This window comes from Giraffa tippelskirchi, chromosome 5 (assembly GCF_054371585.1).
Source record: "Giraffa tippelskirchi isolate mGirTip1 chromosome 5, T2T-mGirTip1v1.2.pri, whole genome shotgun sequence".
Taxonomy (NCBI): domain Eukaryota; kingdom Metazoa; phylum Chordata; class Mammalia; order Artiodactyla; family Giraffidae; genus Giraffa; species Giraffa tippelskirchi.
In genome coordinates, this window is record NC_137279.1 from 190481915 (window position 1) to 190503286 (window position 21372).

The 21372-nt window shown below is 47.7% G+C and overlaps 1 protein-coding gene across 2 annotated transcripts in view; it reads right to left on the reverse strand.

The window, feature by feature from the left end:
• Window positions 1-15123: 15123 nt before the first annotated feature.
• The window catches only part of COL6A3 (collagen type VI alpha 3 chain), a 103715-nt gene continuing 97466 nt past the window's right edge, over window positions 15124-21372 (reverse strand). For both annotated transcript variants that reach the window (XM_081491113.1, XM_081491114.1), the window contains 2 exons: window positions 17288-17452; window positions 15124-15936 (listed from right to left, as the gene is read on the reverse strand). In XM_081491113.1, coding sequence (XP_081347239.1) covers window positions 15893-15936; window positions 17288-17452 — 209 coding nt within the window. In that variant the 3' untranslated portion in view covers window positions 15124-15892. The remainder of the gene's footprint in view (window positions 15937-17287; window positions 17453-21372) is intronic.

The following is a 21372-nucleotide window of genomic DNA, read 5'->3' on the forward strand; positions in this document are numbered from 1 at the left end:
CACTTGCTTCTCTCCAAAACCACCAAGCCATTGTGCTCAGGGACATCCCTCATTCTCACCTCCACTGGAACAAGTATCTTGTGTTTCCTTGTCTGTACATTGGCCTCTAAATGCTATTTAAGAGGCAAGGCCAAGATTTTTCATTTTTTTCATCCCTATGGGCTTTCTCAGGCTCATTTGGCAGTGGTGTCTCTGCCTTGGGCATCCCTCTATCAAAGCTCTTGCTGTATCGCACTGCAATTTTTAAAACAAATTTTATTGGGGTACAGTTGATTTGCAACATTGTGTTAGTTTCAGGTATAGAGCAAAGTGAATCAGTTGTACCTGTGGTTGTTTAGTTGCTAAGTTGTATCTTACTCTTTTATGACTTCACGGACTGTAGCTTGCCAGGCTCCTCTGTCCATGGGACTTTTCAGGCAAGAATTCTGGAGTGGATTGCCATTTCCTTCTCCAGAGGATCTTCCCAACCCAGAGATTGAACCTGTGTTTCCTGCATTGCAGACAGGTTCTTTATCACTGAACCACCAGGGAAGCTCATACATATATCCCCTCTTTTTTAGATTCTTTTCCGATACAGCCATTACAGAGCGTTGAGTAAAGTAGGTCCTTATTAGTTATCTCATTTATATTTAGTACTGTGTATGTGGCAATCCCAATCTACCAATTTATCCCTCCCTTTCACTTCCCTGCCCTGCTAACCGTAAGTTTGATTTCTACATCTGTGATTCTATTGCTGTTTTGTAGGTAAGTTCATCTGCCCTGCGATTGTTGTGTGCGTGTCTGTCTCCCCTGCTTGAGCAGACAGAGGACAACTCCACCGTTTCCCCGGCTGTTAACACAGAGCCCATCTGGGTAGGGCACACGCAAGCCCCGGCCCGCAGGGTCCGGTACCGCACATCAAAAGAGTTGTCAGGCTCACACACACACCCAGGCACGCCAGCATGACTGTTCTTAACGTTGTCGGATTGTGTCATTACCAGGTACGATGGTGCTCCGGAAGGGCCAAATCCCCGAGGCTGGAGTGAGAAGGAGTTGGTCTGAGCTTCTCTTCCAGAAGCTTCTTTCTCCAGGCACTTCATTTATGATAACATCTTGAGCGTTTGGCTCACATGACAGGTCAGCCTCCTCTTCTCTTGTGACTCTGGGTGCCCAGCACATTCAGGACACCTCCTGCATTGTATCACAGATCCTGTTTACTCTTCATGGGAACAGCCTTGCTGGACATAATGGATCTTCAGACAACCCTGGCAACTCTCAGGCAGGCACGTATTTACCATCAGACCTGCAGACCTTGTCATGTGCTCCAGTCTTCTGTTGGGGGGTCACATCCAGTGATTCTGAGGTCAAGCTGGGTTTTACTTCCAGGCCACAGCTCAGAGTTCTGCATCGTCGCAGACCAGACACAGCAACAGTGATTTCCACGCAGCACCTCTAAACTGGAGACTGCAAACTGGTAGCCCGGGGGCCAGGTGTGCCTGGGGGACATTGACTAAACCTGAATGCCCATACGATGGGCCTCTCCCCACTCTGTGCCACAAGCCCTTAGCAGTCCCTTCCCCAGCCTTGATCATCCAGGAAACCTGCCAGGCCCTTGAAAGATATGGGTCTGAGAGGCCAACCCACCCCACATACTGCATGAGCTCCAAACAGACTCGGGAGCTGAGACTGGGGGCAGGTCTCTGATGCATCAGGGAGGCTGCTCTGCGTGCTAACACCTGTCCTCTGCACCGTCCCATTCTGTCCACTGCGAAGGGTAGGAAGGCGTGAGCCTGGCTGTCAGGGCGATCACCAGAGGGCCTGGCCTGAAAGCCCCAGGCTGATGGAGCTCCTCTCTGAAAGCAAAAATTAATTTGGGGTGGGGTTGGCGCAGCAACTTCTGCCAAACAAGGGAAGCACGGAGTCCCAGCGAGACCCAGCAGACGGTTCCTCTATTTTCACAGCAGAGGAGAGCTGCCGTGGTGGGGAAGGCGGCTGCACCCTGCCTGCTATTTTTAGCCTCCTCTCTGCCACGCTGGCGAGGCTCTACTGCGAAAACGGCAGGCAATGGGATCCGGGTGTGCAGACTGGACCGCTCCCAGCGGCTGCGTGTTTCCTTAAAAGGCAGGAGAATGTCCAATCCGACGGCTACAGGGACTGGAGCACGGACCCCAAGCAGCCGGCAAATTTCTCGAGCGGGCTCTTGAGGAACAAGGAGACTGACGAGAGCCTGCGTGTGAGCGTCCTTTCAGTGAAAACGGGCTTTTATTTTGAAACTCCATTAAAGGCAAGGATTTGAGCTGATATACGTTACATTCTGGTCATCGGAGGAAAGGCTATCCCAGTGTGATTCATTTGTGGCAAGACTAGAGAACCACTCATATAAATTCCCTTCAGACATTTACTTTACAAACCAAAGCTGTTTGGCCATTTGGTTCAAGTTTGATGCTAAACAGACCCAGACTCACTCCAACCTTTCCCAGGGTGATCCCACAGAAGGAAACGGTTTTCTAAATGTATTGTAACATAGAATAAAATGAACAAAGCAGAATAGAAGAGAGTAGAATAGAATGGAACAGAATTAGAATGTATTCTAATTTGACACCTTTACTCTAAATAGTAGAAAGCATGCACAGATTTTTGCTTGTGGAAATGGTTAATCCTTATTTGCATTATTCCGAAGTTGTGTCTTATCACCAGTAGCCTAAATTCCCTTGACAGGGTGGGAAATTCGACACGCTATTATATGTAAACAAGGGCCAAGCACTCGAACATTGAATCTCTCTTTTGCCCATGGAATTGCAAAAAAAAAAAACAAAGGTGGACAAATTTTCAAAATCTTTTTTCACTTGCTGTTTTCCAAGCACTGCCATGGGTTACAAGCATTAGGGCTGGCCCTGGGATGAGTGGAGGAAACCAGACAAATGGAGAAGGTGGGGAATTAGGCATGGGCGGGAGTGTCAGGCAAGGGCCACCGTCATCCAGGTTGAGAGATGCAGCAGGGCGGGTGCCTTGCTGATGCAGTTGAATTTACATCTTGGCTTTTCCTGGACCGCAGTGAGGGACCACGGTGAGCGACCGCAATAGACAGGAAATGTCAGTTAGCCGCATTGGTTCCAGTGCTCTCTTTAACAAAAACTATCAAGTTTTGCTTCTGCTGTTTGGTTTTTTCCTTTGAAAAAATATCAAGAGTTGATTTACAAGAATAAAGCTTACACCCCTGGTGGAAGGACACACCATTTATTACATGGCCCATGTCACTGTGTCACGGACACACACATACACAAACCTGTGCACATACAGCAATGGATACAGTCAGCCCCCAGCTCCCTGACCAGAATCCCACTGACCTTCCCACCCTGGGCCCAAATGGAGGTGGGTTCGTTTGTCTAAGAGTTATCATGCCAGTGTTCAGATGAGGAAAGGTCGTGCATGCTCAGTCGCTAAGTCCTGTCTGACTCTGCGACCCCATGGACTGTAGCCCGCCAGGCTCCTCTGTCCATGGGATTCTCCAGGCAAGAATGCTGGAGTGAATTGCCATTTCCTCCTCTAGGGGATCTTCTTGACCCAGAAATCAGATCTGCATCTCCAGTGTCTCCTGCATTGGCAGGCAGATTTTTTACCACCTGGGAAGTACCCCCCAGGAAAGGCCACCTGAGCCCATTCTAAACATCAGCGTTTCAGGGGTGTCTGCTGGGAAGCTGCTACGAAACCCACCTTCCCTCTCGAGAGAGCCACAGACAGAGACAGGCCTCCTGTTCCTTTAAATATTGCCATGTCCAAATGGGACCATCTTGATACCAGCACAAAGGTAGAGCCCCCACTGAAAATAGCACAGAGCAATGAAAGCACCTGGTCCTTGATGACATCAGTCAACATCTAACCAAGCGGCCCCGCAGCCCACGCTCTGGATTTCCTGGGAGGTGGGGATGAAAAATTTTTACAGGCAAAGCCAGTGTGAGACAGGGTTTCCGTTCCTGGCTGCGGAGGGCACCTAATGCATAGGTCAGCATCTGTGCAAACCTTCTTGAGACCTCCCTGCCCTCATCTCAGCAGCACTCAACACAGCCGAACACTCTTTTCTTGAAAGAGTTTCTTTCCATTCTCTCCAAGGTATCCTTCTCTCCTGGTTGTCTTCTAACTGCTCCAGCTGCTCCTTCTCAGACTGTTTGGCTGGGTCCGTCTCCTTTGCTCAACCCCTAACCTCTAAGTGTGCTGAGAAGTCTATTCTAAGCTGCTTTCCCTCCTCTATCTACACTCACAAACTGGGCTGTCTCATCTGGACTTGTGACTTAAAGCATCATGTGCTTAGTCGCTCAGTCATGTCCAACTCTCTGCTACCCCATGGACTGTACCCCTCAGGCTCCTCTGTCCATGGGGTTTTTCAAGCAAGAATACTGGAGTCGGTTGCCATGTCCTCCTCCTGGGGACTTTCTTGACCCAGAAATCAGATCTGCATCTCCAGCATCTCCTGCATTGGCAGGCAGTTTCTTTACCACCTGGGAAGTACCCCCAGGAAAAGCCACCTGAGCCCATTCTAAACTTCAGAGTTCCAGGGGTGTCTGCTGGGAAGCTGCTAGCTGATTTTCCTGACTCAGGGATCAAACCTGTTCTCCTGTGTCTCCTGCATTGGAGGCAGATTCTTTACTGCTGAGCCACCCAGGAAGCCTGCACCATTTCACTTGGCTACTTTTAAGGTTATGTCTTATCCTTTGACTTTTGGTAGTTTTACTCTGATGTGTCTAGAGTGTCTAGAAAATCTGTGACTTTCTTTGTATCGTATATTCCCCCAAAGTGCCCGATCCATGCCTCTGGTCCTAGACACTGCCCTGAAGTTCCATTGCCCTCCTGCTATTGCTCACTTGAAAATTCAACAGGCATGCCACATGACAAAGCACATGAGGGAATCCTTGATTTCACCACGCATTTGTAAAAGAGCAGCAAACGGCACCCCAAGAACACCATGCAGCCCTCACTGGTTTCTCATCTCAGTAAAAGGCATCAGCCTTTTAACTCCCTTTCCTTAGCTCTATGTCTGATTCGTAAGCAAGTCTTTTTGACTCTGCTTATTGATTTATTGATTCAAAGACGTCCAAACACACCCTCCATGTGCTCTGTCTTCTCCAGGGCTGCACTTCCTAACCACCCCCGCCCCTGTGTGCTCCAGCCCCACTAGCCATCTCTCTCTTTCTCCAGCGTGCCAGACTCAGCAGAGCCCTTGACCCAGCTCTCCTCCCAACCTGGATTCCTCCTCCTTTAGGTCTCCCCAAGCCCGGCTCCCTCTGGCCTTTGGGGTTTTAACTTACAAATCAACTCCTCAGAAAGACATGGCTTGACCACCCAAAAGCTCATCAGGTGCCCTCCGCCTGCGCCAATCCTCACTCACTGTGAGCTCTGCCCACCCCCCTGCCACATCAGATCCATGCAAGTGGGGTGTGTGTATTTTCCACCCCGTATCCCAATGCCTCGTACAACACCTGGCCCGTTAGGTGCTCAACAAACATTTGTGAAACACGTGATTGAATAGTGGAATGTGTACCAGCCTAGGTTCTAAGTGGCGATAGAAACTTCACAGGCTAACACCTGCAGAAAATTATTTTCTTGGGAGGATGCTGAGTAGCTGATAGACATGAAGGGAAGACTAGAAAACCAGGTTTGGTTCCAAAAATGGATAGGACCCAGGGAGCTACACAACAGAGACACAGCCCAAATTCACACCACGGGCAGATCATGGGCACCACGCCTCTACCTGGAGCCGCAGACTGCTGGACACAGGCTGGTTCTTTACCAAAGCAGGTTGCCAGTCCCTCTCTGCTGGGCATACAGTGGGCTTATGGTAGGAGCTCAGATTATCTGCTCAGTCAGTGAATCTCCTCCTCTCTCCCCATTGGAGTAACCAGGTATGCAGTGTCTGTCTTTGTCCACTCCAGACAGCGCTCTCTCATCAGCTGGGTTTTATGTCTGCACCTCCGTTCCTGTGGATTCTTGTCCAAACGGGCAGGTAGCTGTGTTGTTTGGGCCACACTCCGCAGCCCACCTCTGCGCACAGGCAGCAACACGGTGTCTGCAGGCATGTTGACAGCTCTCTGCTTCCACGACCCCCAGTCTCTCGGGCTGAGAACTCTGTTTCTAACAGTGTGGGCAGGCAGCCTGGATCAGCTGGGCCTTAACAACCCCCCTCCCCACCCACAGTAGCCCCACGAAAAGGGAGGGGCACCAGGAGATAAGCACCAGCTCCCCTTCTCCATCACCTTCTCCCCACCTCCTGCCCGGGCCCCGGGGCCTCCAGTCCCACCATCCACCCCCACTGCAACCACACCAGTGACCTGCTCGGATTGACACATTCATGTTTGACTTTTCTGTCTTGCTTCTCAAGGCCCCCATCTGCGTTTCTCACCTACCTTCCCATACAAGCGACTTGCAGCCAAAACTTAGGGTCTGCTTTTAGAAGAACCCACGCCAGGACTGTTCCACAAATGACCTGGCAAGTCCTTAAGCCAGAACTGCCATCCAGCTCAGCTTCTCTAATTTGAATCTTTAAAAACAGAGTTTTGGTTTGTTTTTCTCACGTATATAGAGGTTCTCCAACTTTTCGGCCTTGTCCCATTATTTCTGTTTCTAACATCTGGAAAATCCGTGTGGATGCTGGAACTTTAGAATTCCTCTGGAATTCAAACATGCTTGGCTGGTTCACCCTGCAGCTACTCAAATCCTTTCCACTAGATGACTTTGTGTACCAGTGGCCTGAAGGTTTTCCCAGACATCTCTGACTTCAGGCAGGAAAATCCTATCTATTTTCCAGGTTGAGTCTTACTTGGATGGTGTCCCCCTTATGCACAGAGGCCTTTCCTTGTTTGTTTCCCATCACCAGCTACCAAGTGTCTTTGGGCTGTCATGACTGGATTTTTAAATACTCTTTCTCTAGTGTTTCACTCTTGGGCAATTTCATGCCCACCCTTTGGGTTGCAGAGTCAGGAATAGTATGGAACAGGATCTCTGAACTGGTTCCAGGCTGGGCTGCAGGATCTCTGAAGGATGGTCCAAATCTGAAGCTGGGATTGCAAACAAACAGGAAGACCCCCTTGGAATCTGGTGGTGTGAAGGACAGCGTTTCAGCTCCAGGGGGAGGCAGAAGGCACAGGCAGCATCAAAGACCAGAGTCCTGAGCTAAAACTAGAGCAGGCATGGACCCCTGGACACCCCTGGACCAGGGCCCCATGGCTCAGCACCATCAGCAGCACCCATCTTCTCTGGAAGCCACGCCCAGATGGCTGGACTCAGAGAATCTGGCTCCTGACAGACAGCCAGGTCCAGCTGGAAATCTGACAGTAAGGGAAATTTGGCAGGAAAATCTGAACCATTCCCTAAAACTGAATCGCTATAGGGGAGAATTTCAAATTGATCTTGAGGGTTTGGGATCTTGGCTTCCTACAGAAAGACTGGCACCCATTCATACTCTTTGTGATTTTTTTTTAACTACATAGACAGTTCTAAAGGTGGTGGGGGAGGCACTTATATTCACAAATGCAGTCAAGTTGATGAAATGATGGAAATGTGCTAATAGTACTGTCCAAACAGATGTCCTGATGACCCGGCCCCAAAGAACCAGGCACAAGCCCAGAATGTCCAGCTTCTCTGAGTCCTTCTTGAGCCAGAGCAGCTCTGGATGATGGAAAAAAATGATGGGAAAACTGTTGTTAAAGGAAAAGGGAAAGATAGAGAGAATTTCTTTCCACCGAGCGTTACAGAAGGTCTTGTAAAGTGCACCGAGAAGGGCAAACTTTGTGCTGGAAGAAGATGTGGAGCCAGAACTTGGACCAACTTCCTGCCAAAGAGCCGCTGGAGAACGAGAGTGAAGGTCCCCTGGGAACCAGCACGTCTTTGGGAACTCGGGGAGAGCTTCTGGGTCACAAAAACTTTCTCAGATGCAGCCTCTGTTAGGTCGTAGCTGGGTGACCTGGGCCACGCTGACCTTCTGTTTCATCATCAAGACAACTAGTATAGTGACCTCTACCAGACAGCATGGCCTGAGATAACGTGTGTGAAGCCTGGCACACGGCTCTACTGCACAGAAGGGAGTGGTGTTCACTAAGACTATACTGTCTTCTAGAACAGCCCCAAACCTCAGCGCATTACCCCAGTGGAAGTTTAGTTGTTGCTCACAAAATTCTAAACAGGTGCTCTTTCCTGGCAAGCCACCTCCATCCACACAGCCAGGCTGGAGGTTGTCTGCAGCTCCCCCAGAAAGCATTGGGTGGACGCTCAAATCAGGGGCATGCCACAGCTCGGGGGTCAGGATGTGGAGTCCATGGTATAGTCTGGCAAAGAACGATTTTCAGAAAGAGGTCCGCAGGTGTCTCCAGGCAGAAGTCCTGCAGCTGGGACCACACTTTGCTGAACCAAAGTTAGGACGATGATCTAACAGGGGGGCTGGTTATAGTTCCACATTACTACCAGTTCTTGCGTATTTTAGGTCACAGTGTCCCTGGAGTCCCCCCTTCATTCTCTCTGCTGTTGCTCTGGTCCTTGTCACCACCACCTCTCATGTGAACTTCTGCCACGGCCTCACCACGATGTCGCCGCCCCATCACTGGTGTCACCTCCTCGTTGCTCTCACGTCTCGTCTATACACGGCAACCAGTGGATCCTGGAGAGGTCAAGGACCTTGCTGTCAGCCCCCCTGGATGGAGCTGCTAAACAATGGCTCCATGTCACTAGTCAGGTGATCTGACCTCCCGAGTGTCCCCCAGGCTCCTTCCTCTCACGCAACACAGCCCAGCTCATGGCATTCTCCTCCATCTGATGAGCACCCTTTGCTCTCGGGGCCCTGTCTGCCCCAAACTCTCTCCTCAGTTGCCCCCTTGGCTGCCTCCTTCACCATCTTCAGGTGTTTTTCCATCTCCTTCTCAATGAGGCCCGTAGTGTTCCCAGGACTGAAACATGGCAGCCACCGCAGCCCAGCACCACCTGCCTCCTGCCCCACAGCCTGCTCACCTCCTGCAAAAACAAGTCCACCTTTTTAAAAATATTCATTGGAATATAGTTGATTTAAAATGTTGCATTGGTTTCTGCTGTACAGCAAAGTGAATCAGTTACACATATGCATATATCCTCTTTTTTAGATTCTTTTCCCATTGAGTTCCTTGTGCCATACAGTAGGCCCTTATTAGTTACCTATTTTATATACATTCATGTGTATATGTCAATGCCAATCTCCCAGCCTAGCCCGCCCCCCTTCACCCTCTGGTAACCAGATTGTTTTTACATATGTGACTCTATGTCTGTTTTGTAGATAAGTTCATTTGTATCATTTTTTTAGATTCTGCATATACTTCTTCATAAAGAAAGCTGAGCGCCAAAGAATTGATGCTTGTGAACTGTGGTGTTGGAGAAGATTCTTGAAAGTCCCTTGGACTGCAAGGAGATCCAACCAGTCCATCCTAAAGGAGATCAGTCCTGGATGTTCATTGGAAGGACTGATGCTGAAGCTGAAACTCCAATACTTTGGCCACCTGATGTGAAGAGCTGACTCATTTGAAAAGACCCTGATGCTGGGAAGGATTGGGGGCAGGAGGAAAAGGGGATGACAGAGGATGAGATGATTGGATGGCATCACCAACTCAATGGACATGGGTTTGAGTAAGCTCTGGGAGTTGGTGATGGACAGGGAGGCCTGGCATGCAGCAGTCCATGGGGTCGCAAAGAGTCAGACACGACTGAGCGACTGAACTGAACTGATACTTCTTCATCCTGGTCCTTGCATTCTGTGTGTCTCCCTCCAGGAAGACATAAGCCCTGTGTGGTCAGGGATCCTGTCTGGTTTGTTCTCTACTTCACCCTAAAAGCCCAGAGGAACACACACAATGTGCTCAGCTGTCATATGAATTAGTGTAACTAATTATCTCCATTAACAAGACAGAATTATGTGAAAATGGGATCTTCATGTGAGATGGAAAATCTGGGATAACTGAACCCATTCGTGAGCTTTCTACTTTTTATAACTAACTTTGGGGTAAAATGCACCTTCAAGATTAGGTCTGGACGCTGGGAAGGGAAAGTGCCACAGCTGAGTCGGGCACACACCTGGCGGCCGAATGGGGTCCCCAGGATGGCGGCCCTCCCTCCAGCTGGGCTTGACTCTGCACATCTGAGCGGCCCTGGTGTGGGTGTGAGGTGTGGCTGCAGTGACGTGTGCTGCCTCGTTTAAGCTCTCCCAAAGACCACATTTCCTCTTCCTGGGCATCCCTACATGCTATGGCACCACGGGAATTGGAAAGGCGGCCATGGCTGTTTTTCCCCTCCTCTCTCCCCACCTCCTCACGTTCTATAGTTGCATTTATGTTTTCTGGTTCCCCCAACTAGGTCAGTTCCAGCAGAACTGCATTTCTGGTGCCTAGACCCAGTCTAGCACATGGTACATGTTCAGTAAACACTTATGGAACAAAAGAATAAATGAATGAATGAATGATGAGCCATTAAGTACATCCACACAACACAAATTATAAAACAATTAAAATTTTCAAATAGTGTCATTCGTATATAAAAATATCTTCAATTTTAAAATAACTGTTTGATGAGAGTAATACATATTTATTTTAGAAAAAAAATAAGTGTAGAAACATTTAAAGAACATTTAAATCACCACACCAGAAATAACCACTGCTTAAATTTTATTGTATTTTTTTTCTCGCCAAAGAGAAGTATGCATGTGTGCATGTACACATATATATGAAAGTATCATATTAAATATATAGATTTGTATCTTTTTAACATTGTATCATATACATAAATTGATTAATAGCAAGGACCATTTACCTGCATTATGACATATTTAATGGCTGTGTTTTTCTTTTGTTGGTTAAGCATCTTTTTCTTGTTGGCCATTTTGATAATCTCTAATGTATTTTTGTCATTGCACATAATGCCATATCCTTGAACATAAATTTTTGTGCATCTCTGTTTCCTTGGGATAAATCTCTACTTATAAATTTACTGGGAGAAAAGTCAGAAACAATTTAAATGCTGTCATATACATACTGCCAGATGGGATTATGGGAATGATGACCATCAAGCGCGTGGTGAGGGTTACCTGTGTATATTCGTCAGAACTCTTCATGCCACACACAGAAGGGGATGCATTTTACCGTATGTAAAAGTTGATTATTTTTAATGCGATGGGTGAACGGACCCCATGTGTACCGTGCAGGAAACAAGAGATCCACCATTCCGCCGTCTCTCAGGTTTTGGTTTTCTCAGTCTAAGCGTTCCCACCACGGGGAAGACGTGAAAACTGCTGCGAGGGTGGAGGGGATTTAAGCAGCTGGAGGAGGGAAGGGGAAGGGAGACTTGGGGTGGCCGCGGGGGGAGGAGAACTTTGGGGCTGAGGTGGCTTGTTCAAGAGCGTGTGTGTGAAGTCAAACCATGGACATGTGACAAGCCTTCTCCCGTCCCCTCAAGGAGCCTGCTACTAACGCGTGCTGAGACAGGCTCACACACACACTCGTGGGGCACCTTGGGGTGCCAAGGCTCACTCCCAGGACATCGAGGGGGGTGGGGGGAGCAATGTTCAGTCTGCACTGGGGGTCTGGGGCTCAGAGCACCCCACTGCTCAGGTTCCTGCAAAAGGCTGGTGTCAGGTGCCCGGGGGACCCTGTTTCCCAGAGTTGATGTCTGAGGACCCCGCCCAGAGTGACTGCAGGGTAGCCCCAGTCACTGGTGACGCGGACGAGGGCCAGGGGAGGGCTTGGGCGCCTTTCGGGGGCAATGATATGCTTACGAAGACACTGTGCCCTTCCCTCACCTCCTAGGGGGTAAGGAAGGGACCCACTTCAGTGGCATCAGGAAGGGACGCCCACCTGTCCATGGGGCCCAGCCCTCATCTCTGCTGATGGGGACCAACTCCCAGCCAAAAGCCCTAAGAGAAACACTCAAGGCTGGAGACCAGGGTCTGATCATTCCTTCCCACCACCACCAAGTCAGGGGCCAGAAACCAGGTCTCAAGTGACCATGGGCCTGACCTCTGGGCCCCTAGGACCCTGACCCCTGGCTGAGTGAAAGGAAGGGTGTAGCAGTCGATGTGGCAAGGTCATGCAAATCTCTTGTGGATTAAGTGACCTGAGAAGCTGGCTGGACCCGAGCTGACTAGCTGCTGCTGCTTATCAGGAGATTGCATTCCTGCACAAAGACACCAGCGCTGAGGGTCTGTGGGGAAGGTGAGGCCCAGGAGGGGTTGTGGGGGTGGAAGAGGAGGTTCAGAGAAGCCAGACTGCCCAGGAGAGGGCCCCCCAGCTTCCTCCAGAGAACCAACGACCTGCACTCCAAGAGAGAATCAGCAGGGGACCCCGCGGCAGAAGGGAGACCAGGGCAGGGGGGAATGGTGAGAGAGAACAATGGAGACCAACAGGGAGTCAGCTCCAGGTTCACCTCTGGAGCCCAGGACAGAGCTCCAGCCCAGAAAACCCCTCCGGCGTGGAGAATAAAGAGGAAGTGGGGCGGGGACGAGCCCAGGGCTTCTCCAGTCATCCGGGCCGGGTATACAGCGGCGCTGGACCACAGGGGAAAGGCTCTGAGCAGCATCTGGGATGCAGGTGTGAAATGAACAAGGACTGGCCTGAGGATCCCGCAGCCACTGTTTCAGTAGCCAGGGCTGATAAAAAATGGGCAGAACTCACTCTTCACTGCAACTGCTGGTTTCTTGTTGGCAGGGCCTCTACATAGCAGAGGTGGGAGCTAGAATTAGAGCCCCTAAAACTGTGAATGGCTTAAATTGTGTCCCCTGCCACCTACCAGAAGGTAAAGCGTCTGCTCTCAATGTGGGAGACCCGGGTTCGATCTCCGGGTCAAGAGGATCCCCTGGAGAAGGAAATGGCAACCCACTCCAGTATTCTTGCCTAGAAAATTCCATGGATGGAGGAGCCTGGTGGGTTACATTCCATGGGGTCGCAAAGAGTCGGACACGACTGAGCGACTTCACTTTCTTTCTTTCCACCCACCAAAAAAATATACGCTGAGGCCCTAACCCCCAGGACCTCAAGATATGACCTTATCTGGAAATAGGGCCATTGCAGATACAGTTAGGTGATCTCATGTGGACTTGCCCAGGTGGCGCTAGTGGTAAAAACTCCCCTGCCAATGCAGGAGACATAAGAGACCCAGGTCAGTTCTTGGGTCAGGAAGATCTCAGAAGGAAAAGGCAACCAACTCTAGTATTCTTGCCTGGAAAATCCCATGGACAGAGGATCCCGGCAGGCTACAGTCCAGAGGGTGGCAAGAGTCAGACATAACTGAAGCAACTTAGCAGACACACGTGCTAGTCCCACATAACTGGTGTCTTTATAAGAAGATGGTCACAAGAAAACAAAGAAAAAAAAAGAAACAAAATAAAAAAAAAAAAGAAAACAAAAAAAAGGAAAAAAAAAAAAAGATAAGAAAAAAGAAAAAAAAAGAAGAACAAAAAAAAAAAAGAAGATGGTCACGTGAGGACAGAGGCAGAGATGGGACTCACGTGCCTACAAGCCAAGGAATCACCAGAAAGTAGGGAAAAGCAAGGAAGAATTGTGCTATGGGTTTCCGAGGCAGCATGGCCCTGTTGACACCTTGATTTTGGACTTGCAGCCTCCATAACTGTGAGAGGATGAATTTCTGTTGTTTGAAGCCACCTGGTTTGTGGTACTTGGTTATGGCAGTCCCAGGAAATGCACACAGATTTTCCAGCCCACTACTCCGGTGAGACCCCTTTCCTGACCCCCACTATAAATGTTTCTTTGCTCCACTGGGATGTAATGAACTTGGCTTGACCACACACTGGAGGGGAGGCAGGCAGACCAGTTTCTATGGAGGGGGTGATCCTCTGGGGCTGGAGGGCTCTGGGCTGGCTGGCTGAGAAAGGCATAGAACCCACAGTTTTCACCCTGGGAGAACGTCCCTCTGGATATCATGGCCATCAGGGGCTCTTGGTCCTTCCATTGGTTTGGCCTTGGGCTAAAAGGAGAGCCCTTCAAAGATGGAGAGGCAGGCCGTGTGTCCTAGAGGGCAGGGGTAGTTCAGGGATCCCCAACCATGAGAGCTTCTTGGGAGTCCTCAAAGTTTTGTAATCACCACCCCCACCAAAGCTGCCTTGAAGGTCAACTGGGCTCTCTCCATCCCAGCAAGTTGCAGGTAAACTCAAATCCCCAGGGTCATGGATTGTGAAGTGACAAGTCCTCCCTCGAATTCCTGCAGATTCCAGAAGGGGTCTCCTCTGTCCACACGGTCCTTCCCTCCATCCCTGACTTTGTCTACCTGCTCTGTCAGATGTACTCAGGGACAAAGCTCAGTTCTTCCTCCAGGTGCTATGCAAATGTGCTTGCTTTGAGTGTGTTGGTGAATTTAGAAATGGCACCTAAAGATCTGGGTGGAAATCACAAGGAGTGAGTGGTCTTTGTGACCACCCAGTCTCTCTCCATCCATCTCCATGGCTCTTCACAAGCTCTGACTCCTCTCTCACCTCTATCAATGACAAACCATCCCCCATCTTACATAAAGCAATTCTGTCCTCCCCCAAGGTCCCTAGAGCTCCACCAAAAGCCCTTGTCAGTGTCCTTGTGCTTTATCATAGAAATTCACTTTCCTTCGGAGGTGGAATTGAGGTAACACCTAAATATGTGTTTCTTTGTTTCTTCTGTTATTTCTGAAGAAAACAGAAAGGGGGTCTTTAAAGGAAAAAGATACTTTATGGTTTGTCTGAGACTCCAGAAAGGGGATGGGGAGTCCTTGGCCAGCGACCTCCCACTTCTCAGCCACTGTGGATGGAAGCAGAGCCCCCAGGAAACAGCTATCTTAGGAAGGGAGTGGAGGAGACCACGTCTCTGGGACACAACTACAAGTCAGAGGGGAGCATGAAGGCCAGTCTGGTTCTTAAGACCAGGGAGACTCCAGGAACCCTAAGCAAAGACCGTGATCCACCCGGTCATGGAGCGCTGGAGGGCATGTGGGCTGGCCCCACCAGGTCTCCCATGCACTGTCTGATAGAGAGCATCTTTGCCCCTTCAGTGGACATCACAGGCTGGTATCCAAGACTGTGCACCTGGATAGGGCCCAACTCCCCCGGCCTAGGGGTGATTCTGACGACAGTTGCTACAGAATCAACACGACCAAGAACGCCAAACCCACACTTTCAATATACTTTATTAAAAAGTTTCTTTGTATAAATTTCCTAAAATTTTTAAAATTAAAATTAAACCCCCCCTGGACAAAAAAAATTTTCTTTAACACACACACAACATTAGAGGAATGCCAACAAATCTCTATCGTGACTTTTGTTTCATTCTTTAATCAAGGCATTGGTCCCACAACAGTGCACCAAGATTAAGGGATTTTGCTTCCTTCTAACTAGTTTGTTAGAAGCTTTAGAAAAAGAGAATCAGCTCGAAATCTATTTCAGGAGATTGGCGGGGGCGGGGAGGGGGGTGAGGGGTGGAAATGAAAAAGTTGGATTCTTGTTTCTTCTCCATACACAGGCTTTCCATCTAAAGTCATGCTTAATAAAGAGGCGAGAAAACGAACCAAGCAGAAGTATACAGGGTGGCTGTGAAGTCAGGGGTTATCTTCTAGATCTTACACTTGCCTGAAAGAGGCATAACGTGAAACTCCAGAGGGAAGTTGAGTCTATAGGAACGTTCACATAAACACCAGCAGTGGGTAACGGTTACACAACGTTCAAAGTGTGCGATGGAATTGCCCGGAGACGAAGAGGGTCAGGTCCACAGACACATGTAGCACCATATTGATAGGTTACGTGGCAGAGGCTTCCTCCCAAGTTCGGGTGTAAATCAAAGCATGAACGTTACAGTGCGAGGGGATCTACACCCAGAGCTTCTACAAAGATGACCAGCGACGGCTGACTCCTTCTTCTTCAAGAGGTATGTGTCGGCCACGCCTAGGTCCCCATCGCGGCGATAACTCCGGGCTGCTTGACGGGCACTGGGTATGGATGGAGGGGTGGGGAAGGGGTGAGGATGGAAGGGCAGAAGAGGGGGGAAAGTCACATTATTGACCCGAAAGAATACCGTGTTTCTGGTGAAAATGGTCCACGGCCTCTGGCTTTCACCATCAGTCTCACTCTACAGCTCATATCCTTCAACGGCTCCCCTGGAGTTTCCTGGCCTGGACTTTGGGGTTCTCTGTGTCCTCTGAGCCCTTTCTCTCTATCTCCTAGCGTTACCCGCCTGGCCGTTAAGCAAATCCAACACTCCTGCTCGGCACTGGCCCCAGACTCTCTGTGTAGCTGTTGTGACTTTATTATCAATCAAGTTGCCTAACGTGATAGAGCTATCAGATGGCCTTGCTGCCAACTTTATTAATTAGAGGAAGCAAGACTATTTAAAGGTGAATAGACTATATAGAGCCTTCCCAGGTGGCGCTAGTGGTAAAGAACCTGCCTACCAGTGCAGGAGACATAAGAGACGTGGGTTCAATCCCTGGGTTGGGAAGATTCCCTGGAGGAGGGCACGGCAACCCCCTCCAGTATTCTTGCCTGGAGAATCCCATGGACAGAGGAGCCTGGTTGGCTGCAGTCCATAGGGTCGCAGAGAGTCATACAGGACTGAAGTGACTTAGCACAGACTATATATATAGAGGCTTCCAGGTGGTACTAGTGGTAAAGAACCTACCTGTCAATACAGGAGATGTAAGAGACATGGGTTCAATCCCTGGGTCAGGAAGATCCCCTGGAAGAGGGCATGGCAACCCGCTCCAGTATTCTTGCCTGGAGAATCCCATGGACAGAGGAGCCTGGAGGGCTACTGGCCATAGTGTCACACAGAGTCAGGCATGACTGAAGCAACTTAGCACATAGACTATATAGAGGTTATTATTAATTTTTCATTACATTATTTTCCCAATAATCATTTCTGTTACAATATTTATGAATAACAGAAACCTAGTAATATTTCTTTTTTTTTTAGCCACACCATGTGGCATGTAGGATCTTAGTTCCCCAACCAGGGGTTGAACCCATAGCCTCTGCAGTGGAAGCGTGGAGTCTTAACCACAGGACTGCCAAGAAAGTCCCAGAGGCTTAGGAATATTTCTAAAGGGTGAGGAGTGGTTAGCCATATGTTTCCTCTTTGGCAAAATTATAAGCGTGCTTTTAGGAAATAATAATAACTCAGAAAATGAATGCCATGCATTTTATTTGTACAACTTCCTCATCTGAAATTACAATTTACCTTCTTTTTCACATCTATCAGCATCATTATCATTAAATATCTTTAAAAGAGGAATGCTTGGCCTGGATCCTTTATCGACAAAAACCACGATCAGAATCACTTACCAGGAGGGCAAACCTTTTCACATTCATCCTGTGAATTAAATCTGTTTTCATTTCCACCGCAGCCTCCATACCAGAATCTGGCGCAGTTTTCAGTTACGGAATCATAGTACCACTTCAACACAAACTCTCTGCAGGTTCCACCGTCCTTTGGCAACTTACATATATCTTGAGGAACAAGATGAGGAAAGAGGATTAATGCGAGTGTGTAAGTGACTCTGCTCCTCGCACGAGGAGCTGATGGTCTAATCACAGTGCTGTCAGAGAAAGAAAGCAGAAGCATTTCCAGAAGGAAAAATTTCTTTACCTTCCAGAGCCTCGATCTTCTTACTGTCAGGGGGATATAATAATCACCTACAGCTCTGAGAGCAATAAATACAATCCTATCAATAAAAGGGCTTCATAGACTGCACTTGGAATCTCAAATGTTGGCAACTATTATTGGATGATTTCAGATGAAATGAACTTGTTTTCCCCTTTCCAATCACTGAGTCAGATATCCTACGGTTCTTTCAATGCTCAACCCCCAGAGAAGCAACCTAAATTTTAAAACCTTGGAGTTTTCTACTCCTTGGCAAAATAGCAATCAAATTCTGTCAGAACATTGTTCAAAAACAAGAGTCTCCATTTCACTACAAGCCAAGTTGATGAAAAACAAAAGTCAAAGTGGGAAAAGAACATCCTTTATGAGTATGTGCGTATATGCATACAAGCGTGTGAGTAGCTACTAACTTTGTGACCAGCCAAAGTTAACAAGCCAAAAGAAGTGCTAACACTGATGTAAAACTCACGACAGCGAAAATGTCACCTAGTAAAGCTATTTTGAAGACAGAGAAGCGTTCTTTTGCCAGTTAAGGAAGTCTTTTATGTTTTGAATGCATTTTAAATGCATGCTTCTGATATAGCCCAGCTGCAGAGCGAAAGCTACATTTTCCACCATGCCTGGAGAGAAAAGCTTACAGTTCACACACAGTAAAACTTCTGTTTACAGATTTTTTTTTGGCAAACTCTCGATTGGGCTGGAAGAGAGATGCATTAATAGTAATATCGACTGTTTTCTGAAGATTTGAAAAACATAAAACAAAAGCCCCTGGAGTGGACAACACTACTTGTGTATGTAACTAACACGTGTGAATCACTGCTCCCCTCTCCACACACACACCAGGCTGACATCTCCGGGGGCCTTCTCCCCAGCTGCAGGGGTAGAAGGGGTGGTGAGCTTCTGCAGTGCTGGTTGATACCAAGAAGCTAAAGGAAAGACCTGGGTCTCCAGGTAGAAAACCAAAGCTTGGGTCAGCCATAATGGACCAGACTTACAGGCATTGGATTGAAGCTGAGAATTCGTCTAAGACTCTGCCTGATGACTTTGGTGGGAGGGGCTGTCACCCTCGCAGGAGGAAGGTGGCCCCACAATTACAGCATCTCTGCAGACTTTTCAGAGGCCCAGAAGGCCAGCACTGCTACCCAGAGCTTTTGAAGACCTGAGGAGTCCAGGATAAAGTGATGATAACTGACAAAACCAAGGTTCCTCCTCTTATAAGGGCCAGCACTGGAGGAGAAGGCCTGGTTTTAAGGAAAGAGGTGACTGAGCAAAGCAAGCCCATTCAGCCACCAACACACATCCCTTGTTTAGCGGTGGGTCCCCGTTCATGTGGGAACCTGGCCAAAGGGTCACCTCATCCCCTCCTCTTTCTTCCCCACAGCATCCCCAGGGGCCCAGGTTGGCTGCACGGTGTTTATTCAGAGTGCATTCCCGTCCTGGCCAACTGTGTTCAGCTCTGTAGGCCCTCTCCTCTGTGCTCTCCTGAAGCAGACAGTCTCCCCAGAGCCGAGCGCGCCCAGCCCGCAGGCAGCCTGCAGTAGGCACTGTTCCCTGACCCACCCGCTGTCCCAGTTTCCTTGGACCTTCACCTTCACTCTCCAGCACTAAACCACAACTCTTGCATTCTACATCCTTTATTCCAGCAGGAGTCGCTGCCAAGACCTGTAAGGTTCACTAATGGAATATCAGGACACGACCACTCTGGACACACAGACACTTAAAGAACCAAGAGAAATAAATTAACATGGGCCTCAGTAGTATTCAAAAACAAAATCCTCGGATTCTCTATTTTTTTAATTAGATTTTATTGGAGCATAGTTGCTTTGCAATGTTGCGTTAGTTTCTACTGTACAGCAGAGTGAATCAGCTATAGTATACCTATTTTTGTGTCTGACTCTTTCACAGCTCCATGGACTGTAGCCTGCCAGGGTCCTCTGTCCATGGGATTTCCGGGCAAGTATACTGGAGTGGGTAGCCATCTCCTTCTCTAGGAGATCTTTCCCATCCAGAGATCAAACCCGGAAAAGTATGAAAGTGAAAGTTGCTCAGTCATGTCCAACTCTTTGCGATCCTATGGACTATACAGTCCATGGAATTCTCCAGGCCAGAATACTGGAGTGGGTAGCCTTTCCCCTCTCCAGGGGAGCTTCCCAACCCAGGGACCGAACCCAGGTCTCCTGCATTGCAGGCAGATCCCTTACCATCTGAGCCACCAGGGAAGCCACAGATTTACATATATCTCCTCTTTTCTCAATGTCCTTCCCATTTAGGTCACCACAGAGCACTGAGCGGAGTTCCTTAGTAGGTTCTGAGCTATACAGTAGGTTCTCAAGCATCAAAATGGGAGGTTTTATGTTCTAACATTTTTCTGTACATTCCGAATTCTTCACAATGAATATCTATTGTTTTATTACTAGAAAAAGGCATCTGAAACTGAAAACATGTTAAATTGAAAAATCTTGTCTTTTATCAGTTGAGATTTCTACAGTGTCTAAAGGTAGCATTTTTAAAGGCATCATCTTTGACATTTTTCAAGCCAGCAAGTTATCAGTATTTAAGTACTTTCTTAAGCAAAATTGTGGGGGCTAAGAGGAGTAGAAAGTGTTTATGGTGCAGATATAAACATGTGCAATTATGTTCCTTATTAGTTTAATGGCTTCAAAACAAGAAGGTTTAATTGCCTTTGGACCAGACATTGTTGACATGACATAAAGTGCTTCCAAACCTTTGAAGCAGATACAATTGGCTGGAATGAATAAGACTTTTCCACGTCTATATTTTGAGTATTGATTGACTCAGAATTACCAAGGAAATATTTTTTGCATTTTTGACTTTATTTTAAATGTAGCTTTAGCTGCATGTTAAATGTAGTTTCAGGTCTTGACCAATAGAGTTTCATTTCATAAGACTTTTATGCTTCATAATAAAAAAAATGCCAAATGCCCTTGGAGACCCCTCATGATTCAAATGTGGTAGCTGACTTAGCTACATTCTCATGCAGCAATAAACACACAGCCTTGAAGATGGCTATGTCTCTTCAACCAAGGAGAGAAAATATTTGTAGCTATTTAATGTACCTCAACTTGTGGGGTTAAGATAGTTCTTTAAATTATTATCAACATATAGTGATATATTTTCTACATCACATCATTTCATGGCAGCCAATGAGATATATTCCCGGTGGAACACATAAATACTGGATTTCATCAAATCTAAGATACCTTAATTTTAAGATGCATTATTGTTTTATATTCCACTAAGTAAGAGAAAATGCTGCCAATAAGACACAACACGTCATCAACTTCAACTCACATTTCAATTTCGGAAGTACCACAATGGGAAAATTTGTGCGTCTTAGAATCAATAAAGTAAGCAAAACATTAGTGAACTTATTTCCTTCTGAGCTGTGTAACTGACCCAAGAATGCCTGCTCAGACAAAATATGGTCATTTCTACAGACTGCTAATTTCTAGAGTAACTAAAATGAATTCAACACATTTTGTTAGTTACTTGACTCCCTTCCGCACTGAAACATCTCTTCATACGTAGCCAGGTCAATAATTTAGGATTCATTCTATACTACTATAAAAAGCAAATTTTCTGAGGTCTTTTTATTTGTTGCTGTTTAAAACCTTCAGAGTCTTTGCTTTACTAATCATATGCATATAAAATATCTCTCCAAGGCTTCTTCAGCCAAAAATAAGAGGAGGAGGAGAGAGATGGTGACAGAAACCTAAAACAAAGGTCTGAGGATGCTGTCCCCAAA